The sequence below is a fragment of the Rhinatrema bivittatum genome, chromosome 13 (assembly GCF_901001135.1).
Source record: "Rhinatrema bivittatum chromosome 13, aRhiBiv1.1, whole genome shotgun sequence".
NCBI classification, from domain to species: Eukaryota; Metazoa; Chordata; class Amphibia; order Gymnophiona; family Rhinatrematidae; genus Rhinatrema; species Rhinatrema bivittatum.
In genome coordinates this window covers 46,962,312-46,976,578 of record NC_042627.1, presented here as the reverse complement: position 1 = coordinate 46,976,578, position 14,267 = coordinate 46,962,312, and the positions used below count along the sequence as shown (strand labels likewise).

General features: G+C 46.3%; 1 protein-coding gene across 4 annotated transcripts in view; it reads right to left on the bottom strand.

Moving 5' to 3' along the window:
* The window catches only part of ZNF280D (zinc finger protein 280D), a 570,468-nt gene that overhangs the window by 375,221 nt on the left and 180,980 nt on the right, over positions 1 to 14,267 (bottom strand). For all 4 annotated transcript variants that reach the window (XR_003852490.1, XM_029575754.1, XM_029575752.1 and 1 more), the window contains one exon: positions 191 to 367. Coding sequence is in view for 3 of the 4 variants with exons in the window: in XM_029575754.1 (XP_029431614.1) it covers positions 191 to 367 (177 nt within the window). In the remaining variant the exon portion in view is untranslated. The remainder of the gene's footprint in view (positions 1 to 190; positions 368 to 14,267) is intronic.

The following is a 14,267-nucleotide window of genomic DNA, read 5'->3' as shown; positions in this document are numbered from 1 at the left end:
AAAGGAAGTGAAAGGAAGTGGGAGGAGGTGGGGAGTGAAAGGGGAAATCCACAAATCTAATATAGATTATTCTATAAGTGAAATTTAGTACTCTTACAAAATGTAGTTTTCATTTAAATATTTTCCCACATATTTCATTTTCAGATAAGTAAATTAAATTAAAACTATTTTTTTTAAATCCACAACTCACCTTTAGCAGACATGTTTTTTGATGATGCTACTGTGACTGGTTTCACTGAAGGCAATGTAGCTGATGAATTGATTCCAGCAGCAGGCTCATTAAGTTTTAACTTTTTTGGAGTAATACTGTTTATCTCGGAAGCAGGACGCTTGGTTACAAAAGCGGTTTCATTTAGACCAATACTGGCTGAATGAAAAAGGAAAATTGAACATAATTATCTCTAATCATGTCATGTACCAACCTGTCTTAAAACTAAATTTTCCCTTTGGCATAGTAGTTTCCTCCTGTGTCTTTGGGCTTCATGGTCAATCAGAAATGAGATCTACAAGGGTATGGTACTGTGAGCCTTTAGTCAGTGTTACCCAGAATTTTCCCTCTATTTTAAACATACTCCTGTCTAGTGCACCCATTGGCCAAAGACACATTCCCTTTGGAGTCAGCTCAGTAGATACTGCTGTTGAACAATGGGCAAGAACTCCCTTAGCTGAGGGCTCTGAACAATGCCCTCCTCAGCATCCTCAACCCTGAGAAACAGAAGTCAGCTTGGGCATCAAACCCAGGTCTCATGCATCATAACACACAGCACTGTCATTAGGCTACCCCTTAAAGTTACTTAAATGTTTTAATAAAAGTTAGAGATGATGTGGGGCTGGCTTTCTGGTAATGCTGCATGTTGATGCGCAAAAGATCCAGATTCAGGTCCCTGATCCTTTTGGCTCTGATGCAAGGAGAATATACTGCACTTGAGACACAGATGAACAGTGCAACCGTGACCATAGGGGAAAGTCAAAAATATTCAAGAGTTAACCCTTGTAGATGGTTTTCCCTCTTATCTTTTACTCAAGTTTAGTTTTATGACTATCAGCACAAAACAACAAGCTGGGAAGACTTAAGAGGATAGCTTTAGGTAGAATAAAACAGCCTAGACATAACAGGTGGGTTAATTTTCCTAGTTTCTTTGGTTATCAGGCCTATTTATTATAGTGAGGCGGTTTACGGAACTTCATCAAATAAGAGGAGCTGAGGTGGTTGCAAGCAGAAATTGTGGCCCCCCATGTCCTTCGCTTTTTTTTTTTTTTTTACCTATAATGGATCCTCCAAAGAATATTAAAAACAACCTGACTACATGGTCAACAAAGCTGATCGGCAATTAGATGCTCTGTCATTGGTTAAATGCAAGGAGTCTTTGAGGGTGTCTATATGGTCAACAGCCTGCTAAAAACTTTCTATAACATGGCCATTATGGCAAAGGAAAGGGATTTGAGACAATGTTCAAAGGGGGGGGGGGGAATGGCAACTTTCACTGTATTGCAGGCTAAATTTGGGTTACCTTCTTCTCAATTGTTTAAATGGGTACAACTAGATCACTGCAACCAAACTTTTTAGGAGCCTGCAATGTTATCTTCAGTTCACAAAATATTTATTTTATTAAAATCATTTAGATATGCTTTGATGGTGCAGGATATAAGTGGGTTACAAGTAATAGTATTGAGGTTTTATAAATGTCTCAATGAAATGACTGGAATACAAGGGAAATGGAAATGTGCTCAGTGCTACAATGTTAAGATTACTTACCTGGTAATCTCCTTTTCCTTAGTGTATGCAGATGGACTCAAAACAAATGGGTATAGTGTGCTCTGCTAGCAGTTGGAGACAGATCTGATGTCAGCACGGGTACATATACCCCCACAGGAAGTGAAGCAATTCAGTAATCTTCCTTGCAAAAGCTGTTATAGCCATATGTGTACTGACCGATCGATTAATCAACAGGATTACCCTGACCAATTGATGGTAGCTGGAGACCGCCAGTGTTCTCAACCGGAAGGCGTCGACACCCGGCAGGGTGGAAGCCCTATTATAAGCAAAACATGGCTTACCGTCAGTCAGCGAATCCCCATGTATACCGGCAGCCAGGCGGGATGCTGAGTCCATCTGCGTACACTAAGGAAAAGGAGATTACCAGGTAAGTAATCTTAACATTTCCTAGCGTGTAGCAGATGGACTCAAAACAAATGGGATGTACAAAAGCTACTCCCAGACTGGGCGGGAGGCTGCCCGAGGACCGTTTAGGATTGCCCTCGCAAATGCTGTGTCCTCCCTGGCCTGAACATCCAGACGGTAGAATCTGGAGAAGGTATGGAGGGAGGACCATGTCGCCGCTTTGCATATCTCTGCAGGCGACAGCAGCTTTGCTTCTGCCCAAGAGGCTGATTGTGCTCTGGTAGAATGAGCCTTGACCTGTAGAGGTGGTGGTTTTACTGCCTCTACGTAGGCTGCCTTGATAACTTCTTTAATCCAGTGGGCGATGGTCGGCCGTGAGGCCGCTTCTCCTTGCTTCTTCCTGCTGTGCAGGACGAACAGGTGGTCCGTCTTTCGTACTGCTTCTGACATTTCCAGATATCTGGACAGCAGTCTGCCGATGTCGAGATGACGTAGTATTCGACCTTCTTCCGATTTCTTCAAACCTTCCGTGGTAGGCAAGGATATGGTTTGGTTGAGGTGAAAGTGGGAGACCACTTTGGGTAAAAAGGAAGGAACTGTACGAAGATGGATAGCCTCTGGAGTGATTCTAAGAAATGGGTCACGACAGGATAGTGCTTGTAGCTTTGAGATGTGGCGTGCTGAACACACAGCCAGCAAGAACACCATCTTCAAGGTTAACAAACGGAGAGACAGGCCTCGAAGGGGCCTGAAGGCTGATCCCGCTAAAAATTCCAATACCAGGTTAAGGTTCCACAGGGGCACTGGCCACTTCAGTGGCGGGCGAATGTGTTTAACTCCTTTCAGGAAGCGTGAAACGTCTGGGTGCTGGGCAATGGATTTGCCGTCACGTCTGGGACCGTAGCAAGACAGCGCTGTTACCTGTACCTTGATGGAGCTGAGGGAGAGACCCTTCTGAAGTCCATCTTGTAGGAAGTCCAAAATGATAGGAATCTGTGCGGTATGCGAATTGGTGCCGTGAGAATCGCACCAGGCTTCAAAGATTCTCCAGATCCTGATATATGTTAGTGATGTGGAGAACTTGCGTGCTCGGAGGAGTGTATCTATCACCGGCTCTGAGTATCCTCTTTTCTTCAGTCTAGCCCTCTCAATGGCCAGACCGGAAGAGAGAATTGAGCTGGATCCTCGTGGAGGATGGGGCCTTGCCATAGCAGGTCCCGGTATGGAGGCAGAGGTAGAGGATTCCCTGCCAGTAGTCTTCTCATGTCTGCGTACCAGGGTCTTCTTAGCCAGTCCGGGGCCACTAGAAGAACTAGACCTCTGTGTCGCTGAATCCTGTGAACAATGGCGCCCAACAGGGGCCATGGAGGAAAAGCATATAGTAGGGTCCCCTGAGGCCACGGCTGTACCAGGGCATCGAACCCCTGAGCTCGAGGATCCCGTCTGCGGCTGAAATATCTGGGAACTTGAGCATTGGACCTGTCTGCTAATAGGTCCATGGCTGGCGTCCCCCAGTGATCCACAATTATCTGAAAGGCTGTGGGTGACAGCTGCCATTCTCCCGGGTTTAGGCATTCTCTGCTGAGGAAGTCTGCTGCAGTGTTGTCCTTCCCGGCGATGTGTACGGCGGAGATGTCCTGAAGATTGGCCTCTGCCCAAATCATCAGGGGAGTTATTTCTAGGGACACCTGTTGGCTTCTGGTGCCGCCCTGTCGATTGATGTATGCCACTGTGGTGGCGTTGTCTGACATCACTCTGATCGCTCTGTTGCGAAGTCTGTGGGCAAATCGCAGGCACGCTAGCCTGACTGCCCGTGCCTCTAGTCGGTTGATATTCCATCTTGACTCTTCTCTGGTCCACCGTCCTTGGGCGGTGAGCTCCTCGCAGTGTGCTCCCCATCCATTCAGGCTGGCATCTGTGGTGAGCAGAATCCAGGTTGGGGAGGACATTCTTGACCCCCGGCTCAAGTGGCCGGGCCATAACCACCAGCGTAGTTGATTCCGCACTCTGGCTGGTAGAGGCAGGCGTATTGTGTAGTCCTGTGATCGTGGACTCCATCGAGATAGAAGGGCGCGTTGCAATGGTCTCATATGAGCCCGCGCCCATGGCACCACCTCCAGGGTGGATGCCATGAGGCCGAGGACTTGGAGATAATCTCGAGCTGTGGGCCGGCTGGCGCTCAGCAAGACCTGCAGATGAGTCCAAAGTTTTGACTTTCTCTTGGAGGTCAGGCTGACCTTGTCTTCTTGGATGTCGAATTGGACCCCTAGGTATTCCAGCAACTGGGATGGCTGTAGGGAACTCTTCTTTATGTTGACTACCCATCCGAGGCTTTCCAGAAGAGCTATAACTCTGTTGGTTGCCCGGTGACTCTCTTCCAGTGACTTTGCCCTGATCAGCCAATCGTCCAGGTAGGGATGGACGAGGATTCCTTCCTTCCTGAGTGCCGCTGCCACTACAACTGTTACCTTGGTAAAGATCCACGGCGCGGTGGCTAACCCGAAGGGTAAGGCCCGGAACTGGAAGTGCTGATTCAGGACTTTGAAGCGTAAATAGCGCTGATGATCCCGATGAATTGGGATATGCAGGTAGGCTTCTGACAGATCTAGGGAGGTGAGAAACTCCCCTGGCTGTACTGAATTCTTGACAGACCGTAGAGTTTCCATGCAAAAGCTGGGGACCCGTAGGTGTCGGTTGACTGACTTGAGGTCCAGGACGGGCCTGAAGGTGCCCTACTTCTTGGGTACTATGAAATAAATGGAATAATGCCCAGAAGGTACCTCTGCCGCAGGTACTGGGATTATGGCTTTCAGGGCCAGGAGCCTCTGTAAGGTCACTTCTAGCGCCACTGCCTTGAGTGGCGAACAAGGAGATTCCACAAACTTGTTCGGCGGAAGTCGAAAGAAATCCAGGTAATATCCTTCCCGGATGATGGCGAGGACCCACTGGTCTGAAGTGATCTCGACCCACCTGCGGTAGAAGAGGGTTAGCCTGCCCCCTATGGCTGCTACCCCCGGATGGGTCGGCTGATTGTCATTGTGGGTTACGGCCGGGGCCAGAACCCGGGCCGGTTCTCTTCTTATTTATTTATTTAACGCTTTTTATATATCGGCATTCGTGGGCCACATCATGTCGGTTCACAAGTAACTGAGAAAGGAAATTACAATGAACGAGGATGGAGGGCTAACTGGGAAATAATTGGATAATATACAAACTGGATAACATATAAAGTACAGGAGAGACAGTCAACGAGCAGGGATACAACATTGTTGAACGACATGGAAGTTACTTATCCATGTTGAAAATAAATGTGCATAAGCAAAGATTAAATATGCATAAGCAATGTTACGGAGGCGTATGTGTGCACTTATAAACTTAGTATATGAACTTATTTACAGTGTAAAGGAGGCATGTGCACTTATGTACAATTATATGCAGGGTGAAAAGGGAGGGAGGGGGGGGGAAGGAGGAGGGAACAAGGAAACAAGATGGCAAGGTACTTTCAAGCAAAGGTTGGTGGTGGAATGAAGGGTGGGGTAGAGGGGAGGCTACGGGGCGCAGGGGAAGGGAGTGGGTGAGGGAGCAGGAGGGGGTACTGGGATGGTAAGAGGGAGGTCAAGGAGAGGGTATGAAAACTGTGCGGGGGCTGAGAGGGTTCAAAGGTGAACAGTGACTAGGGTTGGGAAGTATTAGGGTAAGCCTGTTTAAAGAGCCATGTCTTGATTCCTTTCTTGAAATGGCTCAGGGACGGTTCTAAACGGAGTTTGGCAGGGAGGGAGTTCCAGAGGGTGGAACCCGCAATGGAGAAGGCTCTTTCCCTGGTAGTAGTCAGGTGCCCAATTTTGAGTGAGGGGGTTTGAAGGGTGCCGGCGAGGGAGTTTCTAGTAGGGCGATTAGTTTGACGGAACTGTGGCATATCTTCAAGCCAGGGGGAGTTGTTTTTGTATAATGTGTTGTGGAGGATGGTAAGTGTTTTGTATTGGGAACGGAAGGCAATGGGGAGCCAATGTAGATCTTGTAATATGGGAGTGATGTGATCAGTTTTTCTAGTGTTTGTTAAGATTCTTGCTATAGCATTTTGGAGGATTTGAAGGGGTTTAATAGTAGAGGCTGGGAGGCCTATGAAAAGGGAGTTACAATAATATGGTAGTTTGCATAACAGTACGGAAGTCGTGGGCGTGTAGGAGGGGCTTCAGTTTTTTGAGGGTTTGAAGTTTATAGAAACCCCCTTTTAGCAGTGATTTAATGTGGGATTTGAAGCTCAGTTGATTGTCTAGGGAAACTCCTAAGTCTCTGACACTGGGCGGTAGTGTGTGAGCTTGTGAGGCATTTTGAGTCATTTGGTGGATCGAGTCGATTGGTTGGTTTGTGAGGATAAGGATTTCAGTTTTAGAGGCATTGAGTGCAAGGTGAAAATTGGAGAGGAGAGAGTTGATGGATGTCAGACAAATTTCCCAGTACTGCAGAGTTTCGTTGAGGGATTTCCGAATGGGAATAAGTATTTGCACGTCGTCTGCATATAAGAAAAAGTTTAGTCCTAGTTTAGAGAGTAAATGGCAAAGTGGGAGTAGATATATATTGAAGAGGGTGGACGATAAGGAGGAGCCTTGTGGAACGCCTTGTGTGAGGGGAATGTGAGCGGATTCGAAATTATCAAGCTTGACTAAGTACTTTCTGTGGTCAAGGTAAGAGGAGAACCAGGATAGGGCTGTATTTGAGATGCCTATTTCCGTTAAGCGTGATACTAAGATTTGATGGTTCACAGTATCGAAGGCAGAGATATCAAGAAGGGCAAGTATATAGGATTGGCCGTGGTCCATGCCTTTGAGGATGGTGTCTGTTATAGCAAGTAGGAGTTTTTCGGTGCTTCGGTCTTGACGAAAGCCATATTGAGCGGGATGTAAGATATTGTTTTCTTCTAGGAAATCTGTGAGTTGCGTATTAACCACCTTCTCCATGATTTTGGATATAAAAGGCAGATTGGAGATGGGCCTGTAATTTGCAGGGTCATTGTGGTCAAGGGTGGGTTTTTTTAGTAGTGGCTTTACAATGGCAAGTTTGAGTGGATCGGGGACTTTCCCGGTGGTGATGGAGCAATTTATAATATCTGCTATAGGTTTTGCAATGGCGGAGGGAATGGTGAGGAGAATTTTTGATGGAATGGCGTCTGCGATATGGGTGGCTGGTCGCATCTTTTTTAGTATGGATTCAACTTCTTTCAAGGAGGTGAGGTCAAGGGAGCTGAGATTAATTTTATTGTCTATAGGTAGTGGGTCTGTGGGGGCAGGATTGGAGGGGAGCCGAGTTAGAATTTTGGAAATTATATTTTTAAAGTAGTCTGCTAGTTTCTCACATTTCTCTATGCTGTTTTCATCTTGGGAGGAAGGAAAGGGAGATTTTGTGAGATCTGCAACGAAGGAGAATAAAGCATTGGGATTGAATTTGTAGCTATGTATTTTAGCTGCATAGAAGTCATGTTTGGCGAGGAGAGTTGCTTGTCGGTATGTATGCAATGTGTGTTTGTAGGCCATTTTGTGTGTGGGTGTAGATTGTTTGCGCCAGGTACGTTCCTTGGATCTGAGGTCTTGCTTCAGTTTTCTTAATTCACTGGTGTACCATGGCTTTCTCTCGGTGCGTGTAGGGGTTATTATTTTGTGGATAGTGGGGCAAAAATCATTGGCAATATTAGAGATGGAATTATCCCATGACTGAAGAGCGGTATCTGGGTTAGTTAGGTCGAGGTTTTCACTTACTTTGCTGAAGGCTAGGGAGAGTTGCTCAGGAGGACATGGTTTGCGGAAAGAAATCATTTTTTTATGTGAGTTTGAGATCGGTGTGTTGGTATTGATGGTGATGTGGGCATTGATGAGAAAGTGGTCGGACCAGGGGATGGGGTGGTGATGGGTGCGTGGGGTACTGTGATGCATGTATTAACAAAAAGGAGGTCGAGTGTGTGACCAGCTTTATGTGTAGGCTCGGAGATTAATTGTCTGAAGCCCAGGGCGTTGAGGGTGACGAGTAGGGTTTCGCAAGCAGGCGTGGGAGGGTGGGTGTCTACGTGGAGGTTGAAGTCTCCAAGTATCACTGCGGGTGTATCCGGCTTTATGTTGTCGGTGATGTATTCAATGAGGGGGGATGTATCCTGTTCACGTATACCAGGGGGTGCATAGATAAGGCAGACCTGCAGGGATTTGGATTTAAAAAGACCAATTTCAAGTCTTGGGGGGGGAGCTGGTTTGTAACTTGAGGTTAAGGTGTTTCTTGGTAGCTAGGAGTAAGCCTCCTCCTCTTTTTTTGGGCCTTGGGATGGAGAAGATGTCGTATGTCTGTGTTGGGAGTTGATTGATAAAAACATGGTCTGAGTTCTTTAGCCAGGATTCTGTGATGGCACAGATATCTGGGTTGGTGTCAGTGAGCAAATCTTGGAGTATGGGGGCTTTCTTTAGGATGGATTGCGCATTAAAGAGGGAAATGGCAAGCGTGGCTAGGCCTAGCAGTTGTGTGATGGGTGAAATCATGATGGGGACTAGGGATTTGTGCTGGATAAAGGAGTGAGGGTGTACTGGGCGGAGGATCCGCCGATGGGGGTGGTGTATGACAGGTATAGTAGGGAAGCACATTTTAAGAGGAAAAGGACGGGTAGTTGGGGGTAGGGTGAGGGAGGTCGATTGTCAGGTTAGGAGATAGGGTAGGATATGCAGTGAAAGGTAATGCAATGCGGATTATATTGCTGGATATACAATTAAATAGAGCATGTTTAAACTGGTTATACAGAACAGATTTCAGAGTATCGATCTGGGAGCAAAGCAGGTTAGAAAGAGCAGGTTTAAACAGATAATACAGATAGTACAGAGAAGAGTTCAGGGTGTCAAACTGGGAGCAATAGTACAATCGAGCTGGGAGCAATAATACAGGGTCATAAAAACAGTGCAATACATTGAGCAGCTCCAGTGTATTTAACTAAGGAGATAGAGTACATTGAAGTTAAGGTACTTACAGTTGGGTGTAGGGGGGTGAGGCATATATTTGGTAGGAGATAGGAGGTTAGGGGTGGGAGAAGGTTGGGAAACCGCTTCCAGGGTGGGGGAGGCTACAGGGAGGGCTGCAGGGAAGTAGGGATTAGGAGGGGAGGAGAGACTGAGACTTGAGGGGTACAGATAAGTTCTTTTAGGGAAAGCCAGTAAGGTGGTCAGGGTCTGGCAGGAAGGGGTCCACACGGTCTCATCCAGCAAGGCCTCTAAGGCAGGGGCTTGGCTATGATTGGCGGTCAAGTGGTCTATTAATTTCAGTTGACCTGGGTGCGGGATTCCGGTGCTGGGCCCCTTGAGGAATGCTAGTGCATCAGGGGGCAGGGGTTCCTTCTTCTTCCGATCGTGGTCTTTTCCGGCTGTGGGGGAATCGGTCCAAGGAGGAGTAGCAGATAGAGTGGAGTGATAGGGCGGTCCCTCGGAGCAGTCCAAAGGGGCTGCACGAAGGGGCGGGCCCCTTTGTCGCGCTCCTTCGTGTGCGCGGCGCCGGATAGCGGTAGGATTTAAATGCCGGCTGGGGCGGCTGCTGGTTGGCTGTCCTGGCTGGCAGGCGGGACGCGGCAGGTCGACGTCGTCGGTGCGCTCCGGTCGGGGGCGGGGTTCAGGCCGGCGGGCAGAGAGGAGCCTCGCGGTCGGCGCTTGGGCTGCTGGGGGTAAGGGTGCTACTGAGGCCTTACCCCGGCGGGTCCTGGGCGCCGAAAGCGCAGGCCTGGCTTCGCACTCTACCGCTGGATCGAAGAAAGAGGCTGGTGCCGGAGAGCGGTAGGATTTAAATGCCGGCTGGGGCGGCTGCTGGTTGGCTGTCCTGGCTGGCGGGCGGGATGCGGCAGGTCGACGTCGTCGGTGCGCTCCGGTCGGGGGCGGGGTTCAGGCCGGCGGGCGGAGAGGAGCCTCGCGGTCGGCGCCTGGGCTGCTGGGGGTAAGGGTGCTACTGAGGCCTTACCACGGCGGGTCCTGGGCGCCGAAAGCGCAGGCCTGGCTTCGCACTCTACCGCCCTTTCGGGCTGTGCTTAGCCCGAAAGGGCTGATTCCTGGCTTGAGAACGAGGTGGTTGATAGCGAGACCTGTAAGGGTTGAAGCGCTGCGAGTTTCTACCTCTGGATGGTCTGGAAACAGGACGCTGGCTCCTCCTTGACCTGTCTTCTGGTAGACGGGGTAACGGAGAGGCACCCCATTTAGTAGCCCAATTCTCAAGGTCGCTGCCGAACAGTATGGAACCCTTAAAGGGCATTCTTGTGAGTCGAGTTTTGGAGGACGAGTCAGCCGCCCAATTGCGTAGCCAAAGCTGTCTTCTGGCTGCCACTGAGGAGGACACTCCCTTGGCTGCCGTACGGACGAGGTCGGAGGCTGCGTTTGTGAGAAAGGACAGCGCCGATTCCATGTCTTCTCCCGGGGTGTTGTTTCTTGCCTGTGATAAACAGTAGTGCGTCACCACGGTGCAGCAAGTCGCGATTCGAAGGGACATGGCTGCTACCTCAAAGGCTTGTTTCAGAATAAGAACATAAGAACATAAGAAAATGCCATACTGGGTCAGACCAAGGGTCCATCAAGCCCAGCATCCTGTTTCCAACAGTGGCCAATCCAGGCCATAAGAACCTGGCAAGTACCCAAAAACTAAGTCTATTCCATGTAACCATTGCTAATGGCAGTGGCTATTCTCTAAGTGAACTTAATAGCAGGTAATGGACTTCTCCTCCAAGAACTTATCCAATCCTTTTTTAAACACAGCTATACTAACTGCACGAACCACATTCTCTGGCAACAAATTCCAGAATTTAATTGTGCGTTGAGTAAAAAAGAACTTTCTCCGATTAGTTTTAAATGTGCCCCATGCTAACTTCATGGAGTGTCCCCTAGTCTTTCTACTATCCGAAAGAGTAAATAACCGATTCACATCTACCCGTTCTAGACCTCTCATGATTTTAAACACCTCTATCATATCCCCCCTCAGTCGTCTCTTCTCCAAGCTGAAAAGTCCTAACCTCTTTAGTCTTTCCTCATAGGGGAGTTGTTCCATTCCCCTTATCATTTTGGTAGCCCTTCTCTGTACCTTCTCCATCGCAATTATATCTTTTTTGAGATGCAGCGACCAGAATTGTACACAGTATTCAAGGTGCGGTCTCACCATGGAGCGATACAGAGGCATTATGACATTTTCCGTTTTATTCATCATTCCTTTTCTAATAATTCCCAACATTCTGTTTGCTTTTTTGACTGCCGCAGCACACTGAACCAACGATTTCAATGTGTTATCCACTATGACACCTAGATCTCTTTCTTGGGTTGTAGCACCTAATATGGAACCCAACATCGTGTAATTATAGCATGGGTTATTGTTCCCTATATGCATCACCTTGCACTTATCCACATTAAATTTCATCTGCCATTTGGATGCCCAATTTTCCAGTCTCACAAGGTCTTCCTGCAATTTATCACAATCTGCTTGTGATTTAACTACTCTGAACAATTTTGTGTCATCTGCAAATTTGATTATCTCACTCGTCGTATTTCTTTCCAGATCATTTATAAATATATTGAACAGTAAGGGTCCCAATACAGATCCCTGAGGCACTCCACTGTCCACTCCCTTCCACTGAGAAAATTGCCTATTTAATCCTACTCTCTGTTTCCTGTCTTTTAGCCAGGTTGCAATCCACGAAAGGACATCGCCACCTATCCCATGACTTTTTACTTTTCCTAGAAGCCTCTCATGAGGAACTTTGTCAAACGCCTTCTGAAAATCCAAGTATACTATATCTACCGGTTCACCTTTATCCACATGTTTATTAACTCCTTCAAAAAAGTGAAGCAGATTTGTGAGGCAAGACTTGCCCTGGGTAAAGCCATGCTGACTTTGTTCCATTAAACCATGTCTTTCTATATGTTCTGTGATTTTGATGTTTAGAACACTTTCCACTATTTTTCCTGGCACTGAAGTCAGGCTAACCGGTCTGTAGTTTCCCGGATCGCCCCTGGAGCCCTTTTTAAATATTGGGGTTACATTTGCTATCCTCCAGTCTTCAGGTACAATGGATGATTTAATGATAAGTTACAAATTTTTACTAATAGGTCTGAAATTTCATTTTTTAGTTCCTTCAGAACTCTGGGGTGTATACCATCCAGTCCAGGTGATTTACTACTCTTCAGTTTGTCAATCAGGCCTACCACATCTTCTAGGTTCACCATGATTTGATTCAGTCCATCTGAATCATTACCCATGAAAACCTTCTCCATTACGGGTACCTCCCCAACATCCTCTTCAGTAAAACACCGAAGCAAAGAAGAAATCATTTAATCTTTCCGCGATGGCCTTATCTTCTCTAAGTGCCCCTTTAACCCCTCGATCATCTAATGGTCCAACTGACTCCCTCACAGGCTTTCTGCTTCGGATATATTTTAAAAAGTTTTACTGTGAGTTTTGCCTCTACAGCCAACTTCTTTTCAAATTCTCTCTTAGCCTGTCTTATCAATGTCTTACATTTAACTTGCCAATGTTTATGCTTTATCCTATTTTCTTCTGTTGGATCCTTCTTCCAATTTTTGAATGAAGATCTTTTATTTATTTATTTATTATTTATTTAATGTCTTTTTTATACCGATAACCGTTCACACATCGTATCGGTTTACAGTTAAACAGGAACCATTGGGCAGAACCCTTACATATAACATTGCAAACAGGTTAACTTTTGGGCAGGGCCCTTACATAAAATTGAGAACAGCAAAATCACTATATACATATCACCAAAACTATATACAAAAGATAAGTACATAAATAGCCGAGTCAAAGTACAAAATCGATAGGCATACAACGTAATCCGAGAAATAAATCAAAAGTCGCGTATCAGATTCTAGGAGAATCACTTATTTAATCAGTAAGGATTTATGTAATGGGAGGTGATGTGTGGTAAGCTTGCTGGAAGAGCCATGTTTTCAGTTTTTTTTTTTGAAAGTGGGTGTGTATGATTCCAGGCGTATATCAGGAGGCAGGGAGTTCCATATAGAGGGGCCGGCTAGGGAGAAAGCTCTGTTTATAGTGGACGATAATTTGAAAGATTTGATTTGATTTGATTTGGCTAAAATAGCTTCTTTCACCTCCCCTTTTAACCATGCCGGTAATCGTTTTGCCTTCTTTCCACCTTTCTTAATGTGTGGAATACATCTGGACTGTGCTTCTAGAATGGTATTTTTTAACAATGACCACGCCTCTTGGACATTTTTTACTTTTGTAGCTGCTCCTTTCAGTTTTTTTCTAACAATTTTTCTCATTTTATCAAAGTTTCCCTTTTGAAAGTTTAGGACGAGAGCCTTGGATTTGCACACTGTTCCTTTTCCAGTCATTAAATCAAATTTGATCATATTATGATCACTATTGCCAAGCGGCCCCACCACCGTTACCTCTCTCACCAAGTCCTGTGCTCCACTGAGAATTAGATCTAAAATTGCTCCCTCTCTCGTCGGTTCCTGAACCAATTGCTCCATAAAGCTATCATTTATTCCATCCAGGAACGTTATCTCTCTAGCGTGACCCGATGATACATTTACCCAGTCTATATTGGGGTAATTGAAGTCTCCCATTATTACTGCACTACCAATTTGGTTAGCTTCCCTAATTTCTCTTAGCATTTCACTGTCCATCTCACCATCTTGACCAGGTGGACCCTATCACTGTAGTCTTCCCTGATACACAAGGGATTTCTACCCATAGATTCAATTTTGTATTTAGTCTCATGCAGGATGTTTATCCTGTTGGACTCTATGCCATCCCGGACATAAAGCGCCACACCTCCTCCCGACTGCTCCTCTCTGTCATTGCGATATAATTTGTACCCCGGTATAGCACTGTCCCATTGGTTATCCTCTTTCCACCATGTCTCTGAGATGCCAATTAAGTCTATGTCATCATTTACTGCTATACATTCTAATTCTCCCATCTTACTTCTTAGACTTCTGGCATTAGCATACAAACATTTCAAAGTTTGTTTTTTGTTTGTATTTTTATTCTGCTTTTTAATTGATAGGGATAAGTTAGAATTTTTTAGCTCAGGTGAGTTTTTAGTTACAGGCACTTGGACTACTTTTCTAATTATTGGAACCTCACTGTCGGGATGCCCTAATTC